The sequence below is a fragment of the Pithys albifrons genome, chromosome 9 (genome assembly GCF_047495875.1).
Source record: "Pithys albifrons albifrons isolate INPA30051 chromosome 9, PitAlb_v1, whole genome shotgun sequence".
NCBI lineage: Eukaryota > Metazoa > Chordata > Aves > Passeriformes > Thamnophilidae > Pithys > Pithys albifrons.
This window is the reverse complement of record NC_092466.1, coordinates 5,844,137-5,860,671: the sequence shown is the minus strand read 5'-3', so window position 1 is coordinate 5,860,671 and position 16,535 is coordinate 5,844,137. Positions and strand designations below refer to the sequence as shown.

At 40.1% G+C, this 16,535-nt stretch overlaps 1 protein-coding gene across 2 annotated transcripts in view; it reads left to right on the top strand.

Annotated features, from left to right (window-relative positions):
- Nucleotides 1-7,437, top strand: part of PLPP4 (phospholipid phosphatase 4) — a 54,144-nt gene extending 46,707 nt beyond the window's left edge. Inside the window, exons 7-8 of one of the 2 annotated variants that reach the window (XM_071564089.1) lie at nucleotides 4,421-4,609; nucleotides 5,953-6,041. In XM_071564089.1, coding sequence (XP_071420190.1) covers nucleotides 4,421-4,609; nucleotides 5,953-5,963 — 200 coding nt within the window. In that variant the 3' untranslated portion in view covers nucleotides 5,964-6,041. Of the gene's footprint in view, nucleotides 1-4,420 lie in introns of both variants that reach the window. The other variant, XM_071564090.1, reaches the window with a different exon arrangement.
- The last annotated feature ends 9,098 nt before the right edge of the window (nucleotides 7,438-16,535 follow it).

Below are 16,535 nucleotides of genomic sequence, written 5' to 3'. Positions count from 1 at the left end.
TACATTTCTTTTTAATTAGCTATGTGTTTCTTTGATTTTTTTTCGTTACATCATGAGAGTTAAAGCATGGTGATGTGCTATGGATTTTCCTTGCTCCTGGATGGATGCTGAGGTTACCCAGTGAGGTTGGATGACCTTCAGGTCTCTGCCACAGCATCGTGTCTTCCTCACAGTAGGCACTTCTGGAGTGCAACACATCAGACCAGCTGCATCTGTCACAGTCCTTTAAAAGCCAAGTGTAAGACATAACTGATGTAGAAGGCCATGCTATTTATTAATTGCTCACTTACATTACTGAGTCACAATTCAGAAAACCATACCATCTATTCTTTCTTTTTCTACGTCTTGACACTCTTTACTGCCACCTTTGTACCTTCCTTGCTTCACTCGTCTCCCACTAAATCAACCAGCCTGTAATTACTTTTTCCCAATTTCTCCTTATATTCCTCTGAGAAATAGCATACTTGGTATCTCTGGTGCTGTTGTAAAGGTCACCTTGGCTTTGTGTGGAGCCTCTCCCCATAGGACTGGAGCACAAGTCCTATGGGGAGAGGCTGAGGGAGCTGGGGTTGTTTAGCCTGGAGAAGAGGAGGCTCAGAGGTGACCTCATCACTGTCTAGAACTACCTGAAGGGAAGTTATAGCCAGGTGGGGGCTGGTCTCTTCTCCCAGGCACTCAGCAATAGGACAAGGGGGCACGGGCTTAAGCTCTGCCAGGGGAAATTGAAGTTGGAGATCAGAAAAAAATTCTTTCCAGAGAGAGTGCTCAGGCATTGGAATGGGCTGCCCAGAGAGGGGGTGGATTCACCATCCCTGGAGATTTTTAAACACAGATTGGACGCGGCACTGAGTGCCATGATCTAGTAAATGGACTAGAGCTGGACCAAGGGTTGGACTAAATGATCTTGGAGGTCTTTTCCAACCCAATCAATTCTATGATTCTATTGCTGGCCTTGCAAACTGGGCTCCCCTCAAGGCCCTTCCCATTACCTGATTCACACTGGTTACATTTTGTTTCCTGTTCCAAGACTGTGGTGGGTTGACTATGGTTGAACACCAGATTTCCATCAGAGCCATTTTGTCTCTCCCCTCCTCATCTGGACAGGGGGGAGAAAACGGAATTAAAGGTTTATGGGTTTAGTTGAGTGCTGGAGGAGATGACTCGGCCATTACCAGCACAGGCAAAACAGACTTGACTTGGGGAAACTGGTTTATTACCAATCAAATCAGGATGATGAGAAATAAAAGAGAATCTTAAAAACATCTTTCCCCTCTCCCTTTTTCTTGGGCTCAACCTCAGTCCCAGTTTCTCCCCCTCATCCCCTCCAGTGGCACAGGGGAATGGAGGATGAGGACTGTGATGTGAGTCCCACTGAGCACTTTTTATCTCCTACAATGCTCAGCGTAGCAGAGCCAGATCCACCCGTGCATTTCCCTGCCCTGTTGTGTTCCTGCTGTTCTCCCTTGGCTGTTTCATCACCACCTTTAGCATTGACATGTTCTTTAACGGTCTCCTGTTTCCAGCAGTTTCCTTGTCTTATGTCAGGACTGTGCTCATCACAGCTGTTTGTGTTTTATCTTTGAATTTTAGGAAGATGGAGCTGAAAACTCAGCTTTTCCTAAGGATCAGTGATGTTATCCTGCAGGTGACCTGTGGTTTCCCCTGGAAGAACTGGGATCTCAAGGGAGACAATAGTTCACTCTGCAATACACAGCACAGAACCTCAGGCCTTGACTTTTATGCTCAGTAGAGTCAGCTAATTGTGTTAAATTATTTATGGTGGCTTTGTGATGGAGCCTTAACTGTGCTGTGGGGAATGAAAAAGGACCATCAGTTTAATGCCCAAGGCTTAGCATGCTGTAGGTGAAGGATGGAGTGGAGTATCCTGATATTAAAAAGCCATTGAGTGGGCTCAGAATGTTAATATTATGAGAACTTTATGAGCTCCCTTCAGTTTGGCTGGAGAAAGTAATATTCCAGACCTTAGTCTTGGGATTGGTGAATATCAGGAAATTTCATTGTGAACCCTGAATGTGTTGGCTGCTTTTTAGTCCCTAAATCTCTCTAAAGGTTAAGTCTGAAAATGTTAATTTACTCATGGAATAAGTGGAAATAAAAACTGAAATAAATTTTAGATTGAAAGAATTTTATTTTTCCTTTATGTGAAAAAAAACCAAAAAACCCCCAAAACCAACCAACCAACCAACCAACCAAAAAAAAAAAAAAAACCCAAAATAAAAACCAAAACACACACAAAAAAGAAGAAAGTTATGGCTGCCATGAGGTCAAACAAAAGAAAGACTTGTCTTCAAAACAGGAGTCAAAATAGCTGCCTGTGTGTTTGTTCCTTAATCCCAATCAAGGTCAGTAAGCAAGACATCTTTGGCATAAATCATGTGGTGAGTCTGTACTGAGGCCCAGAGTTGCATAATTGACATGTAAATGTTTTGAAAGAAATAATCTGGGCAAGTTTTCAACAAGTTTTAAAATACCAGGGAACTTGTAGAGGACTGGCAAAAATCTGGTGTTTTTCCATAATTAAAAATAGTAGTCACAGACCTGACCTTATTGTTAAAATAAAAAAGCAGCTGGAGTAATATTCAGTCAACCATAATCAAAGGGTAATCTGAGAACTGCACCCCACACAGGTTTGTACAAAATGAATCTTGTCACACTAATTAAATTTTTTCCTAGTTGATTGATGCTGTACAATGGAAATTCTTGCCCCTGGTACCTTTTGTACCATGACAGTTTGACAGGCACAGGCTGAGTGGTACAAAATCAGCTTCTGTGTGGACAGGACAAGATTCCATCTGCTTGCAAATACTGTGTGCACACAATCACCTCTTAAAATCTTGCTTGAGCCTCTATTACATCTGTTTGTGACAGATCTGTTATGTCTTTTTTGTGTGTAGAAAGAGAACACAGGATTAGAAGGGATCTTCTGGGTCATTCTGTCTGGTCCTCTCCCTCAGCTGTGACTTATAATCACATTTCTTAAATTTATCCATCTCAACATTAAATTTTTCAGGTTTTCTGGCCCTAGCTATTCCTGTTAAAAGAAATCTCACTTCTCTGATGATTACAAACAATTTATTACCCACCGAAAATTGAACCACAAGCCCTTTGTTCTAATATTTATCAGACTGACAAGCCAGGGAATTTAATCTTTATTTAAGGACTTTAGACAAAAATAATTTGTATTGATTTACCTTTCTCTGTCACTAAACCCAATGATTCACCATTTTGATTACACTGTGGTTTCCTTGTAATTGAGAGGGTGGAATCACAGGTGTACCCAGATGATATGGGGCTCAATAAGTCTTGTTGAAACAAAATGTGTTGCCAAGTCATATTCTAGCAGTGCCTTTTGCCTCACCACCATCATTATTTGTGCTAAACCTGAGGCTTTCAAAGTCAATGTATTTTCAGTGATATTTTGCTCTGGTTGTTTCAGTTTTATTATGAGGCAGAACCTCACACCCAAAGGAATCCTCTTACACTTGAGGTGCTATTCAGTTCCCACAGAAAAATTAAAATTGCCTGTTTGTGAGAGCTGCAAATATCTCATAGAGTGGCCTTATTTTATCTTATTTTCTGGTAGGAGTATGGGGCAACAAAGAAGGGTCCTCAGAAAGTGTTGTCAGTTAACAGGAATTGCTCAGTCTTTGACCTTTCAGGGGTTTTTATAAGAATTCATCTGCTTGAAGCTGCTGTTGACAACTGTCCTTCTCAGGGGCTGTGCAGGAGCTGCAAGGGAAAGGAATTGTTGCAGCCACAGTGGCCCAGTGCCTGAAGGGACATCATTTTCCACTTCTATCCTGCCTGCTCCCTGTCTGCAGTGGAGAATTCCTTCTGGGATACACACCAGGCATGAGGAGATCTGGGGGTTTCTGCCCTTTTTCCTGGGAGCGCTGGGGCCAGGACAAGGAGCAGGCTGGAGTCAATGCCACAGGTTGAGGTGTGCCTGTGAGCAGGAGAGCTCTGGATGATGAAAACAGAATAGGGGAGCTGTGTTGGTCATAAATGGAAAACGTGGTGGTGGCCACTGAGAGTGATGGCAAATGGGAAGAAGATCCATAGATTGACTACCCACAAATGTTGGTCAGCAGTTCTCTGGAATGTCATGGGTGTTTAATGCCCCATGGAGGCCATTCTATTCCCTCAGTTCATCTCCCAAAATATGGCCAGCCATCTACAAATTGGGGTGTTCAAAATGCTGGGGATGACCCCCCAAAAGTAATGATTTTATGTGTCCTGTGTGACTGTGGTATTTGGCTCCAAATTATGAACATTCAAAATTCACATTTGCTGGGTTGGACACTTCCATGTCAACCAAAAGTCTTTTATTCCCAGGTGTCACTCTTGGTTCTCCTTTCCACGGTAACATTTTTCTGCTTTTGTTGCTCTTTTTGTCCAGATGCTTTTGTTGGAGGGATCATTGGCCTCATTTTTGCTTACATTTGCTACAGACAGCACTACCCTCCCCTGGGTAACACAGCTTGTCACAAATCCTACGTCAGCCTGCTGGATCAGAGCTCTGGGAAGAAAGAAGAACGACCTACAGCAGACAATGCCACTGGGCTGCCCCTGGAGGGAATCACTGAAGGTCCCGTATGACTTTAGGAAATGTGCAGAATGAACTTTTAGCCTTCTCACATTTCCTTCAAACTTCTCTCTAACAGTGTTTCTTACTGTACATTTTTTTTCTTTTGTTTCTTTCCTTTTTATAAAGAGAAGTGAAATATTTTATTTTTAATGCCGTAATATCATCATACCATTGAAGTTGAATTTTCTGTTTATATTGACTTGCTGAATTACCTGTTTTCAGTCTACTGCAAACAGACAGACTACTTGAGGGAAGGGAAAAAATTACAAACAATCCCATATGGAGAGTGGTTAAGAGGGCGATTCTAAGGAGATGTGGTTGAGAATATAGTAGATCTGGAGACAGATTTTCTGAAGTACTGACTTATCTTCTGCAAAGTTCTGGTTGTGTTCACACTCATTGATTTTGATGGGTGTTGAGTACACACAGCACTTTTCACCAGGTGTTCAGCATCTGTTGGGGCCAGTCATTTCTTTATATAATTTGATAATCTGTGCCATCATCCTTATGTTTATCTTATTGCCTTCTAACATAAAAAAAAAATCTCCACATGCTGGTAGAACTTTATATTAATTGTCAAGTTTTGACAAGGTCATCCTGAGCTACTAATGATTAAGCAGATGAAAGGTATGAATGCTGAAGTGTTTGGAAGAGCCAAGCCTCATGCATTAGTAGTTATTCAGGATGATCCTCACAATCAAGAAATTCCATGCTGTCAAAATTATTAACTTAACAATAACATAGGATGGACTAGAAACTTGGTATTACATCATCAGCAAATTTTTCAGAGCTCTTGCAGTAATTACATAAAAAAAATTGAAAGAAAAGAACGCTCATGATATTCAACCAGCTGAAGTCTTTAAAGCAAATATTTTTTAAAAAATCCTAAACCTGGGAGAACAAAGAAACACAGAGTTTTCTGTGAGCCTCGGTGTGCCATGTTCATTCTTGTGTAGTGACTCACTGCAGCATTGGTGATCTAAAGGAATGCAAAGATGTTCATTTGTGACTTTGGGTGCACAACCATGGGTGCTTGTGGTGGTTTCCAGCACTGTGACATGTCCACAGGAAGGCTGGAGACAGTTTTCTGCTAGTCCCATTTCACCTTTTCAACTCATCGTGTTCCTAATCATGGTGTTTGCGAGGGCTGGGCTTGGCACCTGAATTGAAACTCAACAAATCAAACCACTGTCGGCATGGAGAAGGTTAATAAATGTGGGATTAATTTATTATGAGTAGGGTTCTGTTTTGTTATGTATGCTCTATGCAGTATACATCACCTTCCTGTGAAATGATGTACCTTTGGATGGCAGAATGTCAGATTCCAGATTTTTTTCCCTTAGGTATCCTGTGAAAAGGCAGGCAAATGTTCCAGACCACATCCTGGCACTTGGAGCTGCTGGTTAAAGAGATCAAGATAACGTTGATCGACGCCCATTATTGTGGTGCTTTAGACTGGAGGACACTGCTGCCATAATTCTAATTTACGTGTTCCTGTTGGAATATGCATTGGCCTTGTAGGCATTTTGTGGTTCAAACAGCTCGATGTCTTTATGTAAGGCTTGTCATTTACTTTTCTCAAAGCTAAGCTTTGTAGATTTTTTTGAGGAGAGCTATTTCCTGATTGGCAACACTTGAATTTTTATAGAAAGCAAGTAAATTAGAAACCCTTTAAAAATAAATGTGATAATTGTGTACAAGAGGATGCAACCTTGCTATGTATAAACTTATATGATATTTGGAAATAACTATAAATAGGAAATGACAGTAAGGAACAGAATGTGTTCTGTAGAAATCAGGCCTGATCCCCTTGTAAACTGGGACCAGTCTGACTGTGTCAGCTGGAGGGAGGATGTTCTACTGGCACTACAGAATTCTGAGCTCTGCAGCAGAGACAGAGACCCAACCACGGCTGTGGCTTTGCTGGTGAAAATATTCTAGTTCACACAACCAGCAAAGTTATTCAGAATTTGCACTGGATTCGACAGAACACTCCTCTAGTGTAACTGAGGTCTTATCCTAGAAATCCACGCAATATGGGGGAGGTTTGATCTTTCTACAGAGTTTTTAAACCATCCTGCAGAATTCTGTGACAGATATCAATTTCTATTACTTCATATGGGAGGATTAAAGGAAGGGGAAGGCTTAGCCATTATCTTTTTCTTTCAGCAGGAACCCTAGTCTTCCAGGTTATATGCAAATGTTAAAAAAATGTCTTAAATCAGAATTAGAAGTTTAATACTGATGCATAGAGCATTTTGCATGTTTTTATATAGATCTGGCTTAATCTCAAAATTGTGTGGGGCCTCCTAACTGTGCTGTACACATTCCCAGTGTTTTAATGGCTTTTGATACAAACCAGCTGTCTTCTTTGGGATGGGGAAAGCTTAAGTAACCCTCAGATGAGCAGTGGATGTTAAAAGGTTGGCTATGAAGTGTAATACAGCATAAAACATTCAATTGCAAGAGTAATTGGTGAACTTGCAAAAAGCAGTGAGGAATAACACATTTTAATGGGAATAATTAAATTGAAAGTCCTAAAATAGTGTAAAAGCTTTGATTAAAGTGTAATTAAAATTATGAAGGACTTAATGGAATGGAACTTGTGGAGGGGTCTGTAGGTGCCGTAATCACCAGTGCAAAGTCAGCAGAGGGAAGGCATTTCTGTGGATCAATGTATTTTAATCTCATGCTTTCTCAATGTGAAGGAAATGTAATGTTGTAATGCACCAATAAAACAACACATGAATGTGGGTTTGTACATCTGTGTGCTATCATTTCTTTTGAGAAGAATAAAAGTTAGCAAGTTATTTTCATTAATAAACCATGTGGAGTATTACAAAGAACAAGCTCAAAATTGACTGAGTTATTGATAAACATTTAAAATGGAACAACATTTCTCCTCTAACCTAAATATGCTCTTCAGCTTTCCTCCAGGAAGAGGAAATTATCCAAGGCTGAAATTTTGAAATATTTAACCAGCTAAACTGAACAGGTCCCTTTCAGGGTCACATTCTGTATTTCAAACACCTTAAGTGCCATATTTAATAACAAATGTGGTTTGACTAGAACGGGGTAACAATATCAAATCAAACATAGCAGGAATATCCTGAAATTAAGAGAAGCAGGAGCCTGAGAACCAGCAGAAAGTCCCCAGAGTGAGTGCACATCTCAAGACTGTGACAGGAACAGAGCTGGAGGGTTTATGCCAATTGATTCAGATTTTGTTGTGTGTAGTCTAGTCTGCTTTGGTCCTTTTTTTTTTCCCATGCATAAAGCAAATTATTTCTATTTAATGTGAAATGGTAGCTCATTTTCTTTATTTCTTTCCATTGCAAAAAAATACTTTGCTATGGATTGGGGAAAAAAAACCAAAAAGACCTCAAACAACTAGGAAAAATCCTTATTTTTGTTTTATGGCACTAAAATTCTAATGACTTCAGTGGAACTGCTCTGGGTCACTAAGGACATCACATCCTGTATGTTGAATAAAGCCTTCACACAGTTTTTTGGTCACAGTCTTACATTTTTAGGAGTATAATTAGCCAGTTATTGCAACTAATTTGTCTGCAATTTTTTTTCTTGTGACAACATGTATCTCTCCTAAGATAAAACACTGTTAGGTTGCTGTGACCTAAGGGAAAGAGAAAAGTCTTGGTCACAGCAGTGTGAGGTGGATGGGAGTGAAAAGGTTAGACAGGTTGCTGTTGATGGTTCACCAAAAAAAAAAAAAAAGCTGTGTGAACATCTGTCTCATGGAAAGTTTCTTGCAAGAGAAAATGCTGAAGCTTTGTTATTTTTCTCCAGAATTCTCATTGATCAGAATCTAAGCATCCTCTCAATTTTTTTCTCAATTATCTTACAAAGGCAATCACACATGTAGGCAGCTCCCTTTATTAAGAACACTTCGAAAATTTCCCAACATTATAAATAATATTAGACACATAAATAAATAATTAACTAACTTTGAAAAATTAAGTTTTATGGAGCGAAAGAAACATAGTATTATATTGATTATTGGTAACCAGGCATTCAGTAGGATTGTTCATCTTTAGAGAATGCTATAAAATAGAATTCAAGGCCATACTAATAAGCTTTGATTTTACAAGTACGTGCAAGGCACCTTGCAATGCAAAATGAACAAAACCCTCTGAAGAAACGGCAGTTCAGCTTGTGGAGTAGACACAATGTAAAATTCAGTCAGAAATAGTTCCAAATGAGTTAATTTAATTGACTCCATTTTAAATAGAAGATGAAAGTACCTACTAGGGTTTTATTCCCACAGTTTAAAGTGTATCTAAAAATTGCTCAGCAGGCCCATGCTGCTGAACAGTCAGGATTGGCACCCACAGGCATAACCTGAAGTCGTATTTCTTACTGTTCTGACCCATCTCTACAAGATATATGGTCTCATCTATGACCTCAGAGTACACTCCATACTCATCTGATAAGCAGAATGTCTACATTGCTGTCCTAAGAGGCTAAAACTAAATTAGAACTTTCCACTAGGATGCACCCAGTTTAATACAGTTTATTATACAGAACTCAATTTTCTACAGGTGTGCAAATTATTCCCTGCTTAGGAACTTGCTCTGAACAGAGAAAAAACATTATCATTTTGCTATTAAATTAAAACCTACTCAACATGAATAAATTAAAATTATGGAACTGGATGAGTGACTTGTGATACACTGAATTGAACCGGGATTTCTTTTCCAGATGCTTGGCACATTGGCTGAGGGCTAAAGGGTTTTTGCTTAAACTTGCAGAATTAGCCAAAAAATCAGCATTCAGACCAATCAGGCCAGATTTGGCCCTTGTTTGAACCCAAGTAACAACCCTTTTGAGCTGCAGCAGATGCATTCTGAAGCCACAGAGGTGAAGATCTGCCCATTCCCATTTTGCTGCCAGCTGCTGAGGAAACTTTTCAAAGGGAAAACCAAGAGGGACTTGGGATAAGCCACATTATGGAGTCGGTGTGGCTTGCAAGAATGGGGTGTAAAATAGAAACTCCTCCCTGGGTGCTTTGACTCAATAAAACCCAGTGTGCCTTCAGCCAGACCTGAGTACTGCAGAATGTTAAGCACAAAATGGGACTGAACAGCTCCCCAAACCTTAACCCTTTGGCCTGAGTTCCTCTTTGAGGTCACCAAGAAACCTCTCAATTCACTGGCAGCTTTATAGTGGTTGTGTGTTACTCTGTGGAGCTGTAGGATTTTAACACAGTCTGAAACAAGTTTATTTCTAGGAGTGGATGGGGCTGGGCTCAAGGAGTCTCTGGTTTTAGTCCAGTGTTTATATTTAGTTTGTTTTTATTTGGCCTCTTTTTCACAGATGGAACTGTGCTTTTTAATTACATCCACAATAACCTTTGGGTCCCTTGTTTTCATCTCCAGGTCAGCCTCTCTGATGAGGATTGGAAGGGAAAGAGAACTGATGGTGATTTATACATATATTTTCTCCTGGATCATGCCTGTCTCTCTCCATTTCATGCCCACAATAACCTGTGCCAGATCTCCTCTGTGAGTAGGAAAGCAGCTTCTCTTCCTCACCAGCCCTGGCTGTGGCTGCCCATGAGAGGAACCACTGTGTTTAAATCTGCACATTGGAAAATACCAGGAATGGAAAAATCTGGAATACCTACACTTCATATGGATAGCAAATGGAGCAACTGAGACCTCCAAGGTGCAGTAGTGACACTGGGGCTAAACATAAATTAATAGTGGGAAAACATTGAAACACAATAGCTTGTAATATTAGGAATTAAATACTTAATATATAACAACCTATCCCAGCCTACTCCCTTCCACAGATACACCTGAGTGAGAACCTTTGTATTTGGGGTTAACAGAAGCATCAATATCTATAAATTTCCAATTATAATTAATGTACTTATATATATTATAATCTTTCATTCACCCACAACAGAACTCTGAAGGGACTAGATGTCATTGCAGAAATGTCCAGCTGAATCCAAACGAGCTCCAGCAGGAGGACATGGATTGCCATTGTCTGATAAAACTTCTTACTCTTATGACAAAGGGCACCATTAAGGCTTTAGCAATTCCTAGTGTTGCAGAGACAAAGGGTGACAAGTAAAGAGAAGTTTCCAAATGCATTTTCACTTTCAAGTTCAATGGAATTCTCACCCTGATTCACAGCTGGAGCAAAAGCAGATTTCTGCCCTTCTCATTTCTCAGGTTACAGGTGGAGCAAACTCACATCTGACCTGTGAGATGCTGTGAGGGACTGGAGAGCACACTTTGACAACTGTGGTTAGGAGACTGATTCCATGAATTCTCACTTCCTCGGTGACAACTTCAGAAGCCACCCGTCAGCACAGCTACAGCAGGTGAATGTGGCACTTTTAAGAACCTTCTGAGACACAAAAACTTCATAGTCTATCCTGTCATCAGATATCCTCAGCCTGGTGTAGGTGGCAGTTTGTCATCCGTTTCAGACATCATGAATCTTGATACAGGTGCTCCAAGAAGAGACTGAGCACACTGAGTTCTTCTTCAGGACTCTGTCTAAAGGAACTACCTTGTTAGCACTATTCAGAGAAATGCAAACATGTAAAATAATTTGTCCTGATTCCCCTTGTTCTGCATGTCCAGCACTGTGAGATTATTGCCATTAGATGCCCATTTTTATCCTCTGGCTTTTTCATGTGTGGTCCCTGCAGCAGAATGGAAACGATCTGTGAAATAAAGACAACAGTGATCTGCCATCATGGACAAAATCTATGCAAGAACCACAGCTAAGGCCAATGTTACCACTATTCCAGTTACCCTCAGCCTCAAAGTGACTTTCTGACACTAGTCAAAGATTAAGAGATAGGAGATGTTAAATAAGATCCATGCCCATTACATAATTGCTGGAAGAGACCTAAGTAAGGGAAAGTTTGATTTATTAATCCCAACAGCCTTGCTTTTACTGCCTTTGCTGGACACACAGTATGTGGCTCTGAAGACTCCCAGGAGTCCTATTATTGTCAAAAACATCCTTGAGCTTTTTATTCAATTCCTTGTATCAGGGGCATTAGGAGAAAGGAGTCCCCATTTTATTGAGGGTGAGGCTTACAAATCATTGTTACTCAGCAGACTATTGAATAAATATTCCCTTTCCCAGAGAGGCTGAATGCACATTACTGCTGTGTTAGTCTGTATTCTGTTCACAGCACTCCTTATCAGCATTACAGAGCATTTGTGTATACAACAATCCATTTCATCTTCACTTCCAGTCCAACAGATTGAAGCCACAATAAAGGATTCAGATGCAAGTTGGTACTGAAACCAATATAACACTGCAAAAAAGGAAAGGGAAAAGAACATTACAGCAATGTCACAATGTCACTCTAATCTAAGAGGTGTAAGCTTGTCTGGGGAGTGATTGTGCTGGAATTCATATCTGCAGCATTGTCCACCAAAGATAAGCAACTTAAAACATCCTCCATATCAGTGAGTGTGAAAAGGACTGGAGCTGCCCTCTTCTAACAAATCCTTGCACAAAGCAAAGGGCTGGAAATCACATTTCTGAGGCTTGTTTGGAAAACAGAAATTCCATTCCATAAGCATGTGATGGGTGGGAAAAAACCTTTAATTTGATGTGTTAATAAAACTCATAATTTTAGACATATTTTAATGAAAATATACATAATATCTCACTATATCTCAGTTTATAAAGCCCTTTGCCAACATGTGGATAGAATGATTTCCACCCTTGCTCTTTCAAGGCTTCCAACCCTCTCATGTCAAGCAAATGCCCACATTAACAGGGTTACTCTTGAGTGGGTGATTTGTTCCTTCCTAATTTGTTCCTTTCCTAATTCTAGAGCAGGCTCAGAAACCTTTCCCAAACTTTCAGTGCAACACTTCTGTGTCTGGGAATTGCTCAGATGGGAAATAGTTTCCCTTTCATTTTTGACCAGTTTATTTTTAGCATCAGCTAGAATCCCCTCTTTTTAAATACTAAAAGAAAACTGCTGTGCTACTAACCCCAAACAGGAGGAGCACAGCTGATCTGAGTATTCAGAGCAGGATAAAGGGGAGCAGGTACAAAGCTCTCCTCCTGCAGCAGCGTTTGGGGTAAGAGCTGGCAGGGAAGCAACAGAGGCTGAAGATGCAGGAACAGCTGCTACAGGAGCTCATTATTAGTAAGTGAATTTGCATTTTCCATGAAGAGGTGAAAGCAACCTCTGTTGTATTTGGGATTTCCCAAGGTAAATGGGAATTAATGAGCTGTAAGTGCTGTTTCAGCTGGGAATTGGTGAAGTTTAAGCACTGCATGGTTTAATGCAGAGAACTGCTTGTGTGTTATGGGTAAAGGGAGGAGCAGAAGTGTTGACCTTGTTTCTTGGTGGCCCTTTGTTGGTGGAAGGTTTCTGCAGCAGAGAGGATCAGAACTGATCACCTAAGGGACTTTTTAAGCTTTTTTTTTTTTCTTTTAAACTGCTAATAAATGGAGGCACAGCAATGTTTGTGTTCTCCAATCTGCCATTAAACAAAGGGTGGCTTCTAACTCAAGGTATATTGGTTTAAATGGTGAATATTATTAACCTTTTTCACCTTTTCTTTTATGGAATGATTACACCAAAGAAGTCAACTTATTTTTTGAATATGTATTTTTAATATGTGTTTTTAATACTTATAATTGTTTCTCAGGAGTTAAAAAGAACTGTTAGTAAGAATAACTGTTAAGTAAATATGTATTTTGCCATTGTGTTGTCCTTGCAAAAATAAGAGGAGAAGTTGCACTGCTTCTACTACAATCTTTCTGTAAAACTATAGTCATTACAGGATGGTTTAAGGAGTTTAATGGCACTGGCAATGGCTGTACAATAAGAACCATTTATAAGGCAGTAAATGCAGCCCTGAAGAAAGGTGCTTACAAGTTAAATCATAGAAATAGTGCCTCGTTAGGGTGTGATAATCCACTGAATACCAGAGGCAGTGCTATAATTAGTCTTGTTGTTCAGAATCACATGTGATGTGCAACACCCTCTGAACCCAGTGACGTAAATGAGACATTAAGGGCTGTGATCTTGCTGTTCCTCTGCAAAATCTTTGCTGGTAGCACTGAGACATTCACCTGGGCACAGCAAGATTGTGAAGAAGTTGCTTAAACACCAGAACTAACAGGTGCAATATGATCTAAAACAATCCTGTGACATGAATTTCAATGGCTTTGCTGGGAGAGAGTGGGACAAAAATACATCTTGTTGTCAGCTGAAGTAGACTAAAAGCTTTTCTGTTGCTTCCCCATCAGGGGGAATTTTCACTTAGTTTCAAAGGAAGGCAAGAGGTATAATTTGCTCTCTGGGTTTGTTAAAGGAATAAAGGTGAGGTTCAAAGGGTGTAGCTAATCATACAGTGTTCAGGTAAGCAAAGATTCACAAACACTTTCCTCTTCTAGCCCTGCCCTTGGTGTAGCATCACAACTTACAGTTTGTGGTCCAAGGATGCACTTCCAGAAAACACACCGTGCTCTTCTTCAGGCCACGTTATTTGTTTATGATTGGGGTCATCTCTAAATGCTTGCAGTAGCGCTGCCCCTAACCTTGGTGAGGTAATACACAGCAAAATAGTCTCCAGGCTGAACTTTCAGGTGTGAGGGTTTGTTCAAAGGGCTCTGAGTATCTTTAGTGAGCAGTGATTGCTCACTGTGATTGTTTGGGAAAGTGAGATTCTCCTGCAAAGCACTGGCTCTTCCTAGTGGTTTCTCTTTTGCTTTCAGCAGTGCAGGTTACACAGCTGAGCAGTTCAGATTTTATTCAGAGAAGCTGGAACTGGCTCATGAGTGGGGTCTGAGCCAGCTTTCCCTCCACATCAGGCTTCAATGAGGCTTAGTGGCTTTGGGCTGTTTTCCAGCCAACTCTGTGCTCAGACTGGTCTAGAGGCATTTTCAAACCTCCAGCTGAAATCCCTGACTCTCATTAGGACAAACACAAGATATCTACAAACCTGATAATGAAAAGTTTATATAAAAAATAAGGCTGGATCAAACCATCACATGTGGTTACTGATGATTAAGAAATATAACTCCTTTTGATCACGGCTGGACCCAGTGGAGGCCAAATCAAGTTGGGGAACGCTGGCATTAATTCTGTGCATTATTTTTTGTGAATCTGTCTGGGGTAAGCTGGTCTGGTAGACAGAGCACCTAAAAAAAGACCTCAGAAACTCAAAATAGTTCTTTACATGAGATAAACTTCTCTGGAGTGTAAAACTGGGTCAGTCAAATTGTTCAATTTCAACAAGTCTTAAGAGCAATTATTCAAAGTGATACTTGAGCTCTTATTCAGGCTTTAATTCTTCACTACTGCACAGTAAATGTAGATAGTGGATGGATGGTCATGTGTGATGAACATGGCTTAGATCACTTCTACTTATCTGTAAGGGTTAATCTTTTCTTTGCCTTTTTTTTTTTTAATTCCTTATGGCATCCAGTGAAGGACATGAAAGAGCTTGAGGGATGAAAGTAGCTCTCATCTTTCCTTTTGCTCTTCTGGCATTAAACTCCAACAGGCAGAGGTGGGTTTTGGTTCATCCTTTGTTCAGTGCTTGTTAAAACAAAGGCCACTGATGCTACTGAGCAAGTTGCCACCCCAGCACTCTGAGGTTCCCCCATGGCTCTGGAATAGCTGAGCCTCAACTCTTCATCTGCAGTGCTGTAATTGCCAAAACAACAAAATTTCACCACTTAACACTTTCCAGGCTCACAGGAACCAGATGTCAGAACACTCATTAGAAATTTAATCTTCAAGTTACTGACTTGGACAGTTTGCTGATGAAATGTAAACCCAACTTGACCATGAAAGGGTTTGTGTTTTTAAGTAACAATTCTTTTTTGAGGCCACACAAATCAGCAGCAAAACTGTTGTTTAAATCTGACAGATATAATTTCTGTTTAGGCCTGTTTATCCCCACAAAAGTGGTGTCCTAGGGAAAAATAATGAAATTACATCTTTTACTTCTTTATGTTTAAAGGAGTCCAGTGACAATGCCTTCCTCCTTCACATTGTGAAGGAAAATATTCAAGTCATGCATGGCTGTATTTCCCACCATAATATTTATAGGAATGGCATCAGCTTCATGAAGATCCCCTGAATTTATTTGCACTGAGCATAGTAGAACCTCTTTATTCTGTGGGGAAAGCCTGGAAGGGCATCCCTCTGACTCTTCTCCCTTCCAGAGGTGCCACTCCAGGGTCTGCTGGTTCCTGCTGGAGCCCCATTCTCTGTGCTGTTTCATACCTAACCCTTCCTACACTAATACCAGCTATATGATCACATTTTTAAAGAATATATAGTCCTTTTCTCTTTCTCTGAAGCTTTAGAATGGATTTGCTCCTTCTGACATTGGTGGCTATTAACTCCCAAAATAATTTATCCACTTTTCAATTCTGTAGCTGCTCTCCACGATCAAGCTTTGCCTCCAGTATGGGAGAATGTGATTAAAATGTCCTTTCCAGAAGCTCTCTGGATGCCTTTTGTGCATCCTTTTTGGTAGTCAGTCTAGTCAGTGTTGGAACAGGGCAAATGAATATGAAGGATAAAATTGAAGGCATTTTAGCACCACCATAACAATTCAAGTTACCCTGCAGCCTTGGAAAGCTGGGAAGCTTCTGTGAGCCCTGTATTTATATAGGCAATATGCCTTGGATATTTAAAGTAATTAAGTATTAATGCTTAGTTCTAATTAGAAATATTCACATTTTTATTAAATGCTAGGTACTAAAAAAAAAGTTTTCTTTCAGGTAGTTAAAATCAAGTAGGTAATTATTGATCATATAAGTTACAGTTTTCTCCTCCTCACATTTTGTGCTTTGTGAAAATCTTGATTAGAATGTGGACATGAAACAAGGGGTTGTTCCCTGCTTGTTTATGGCTTGTTTAATTCATGGGCTGAGAGTTGGGGTTTTTTTT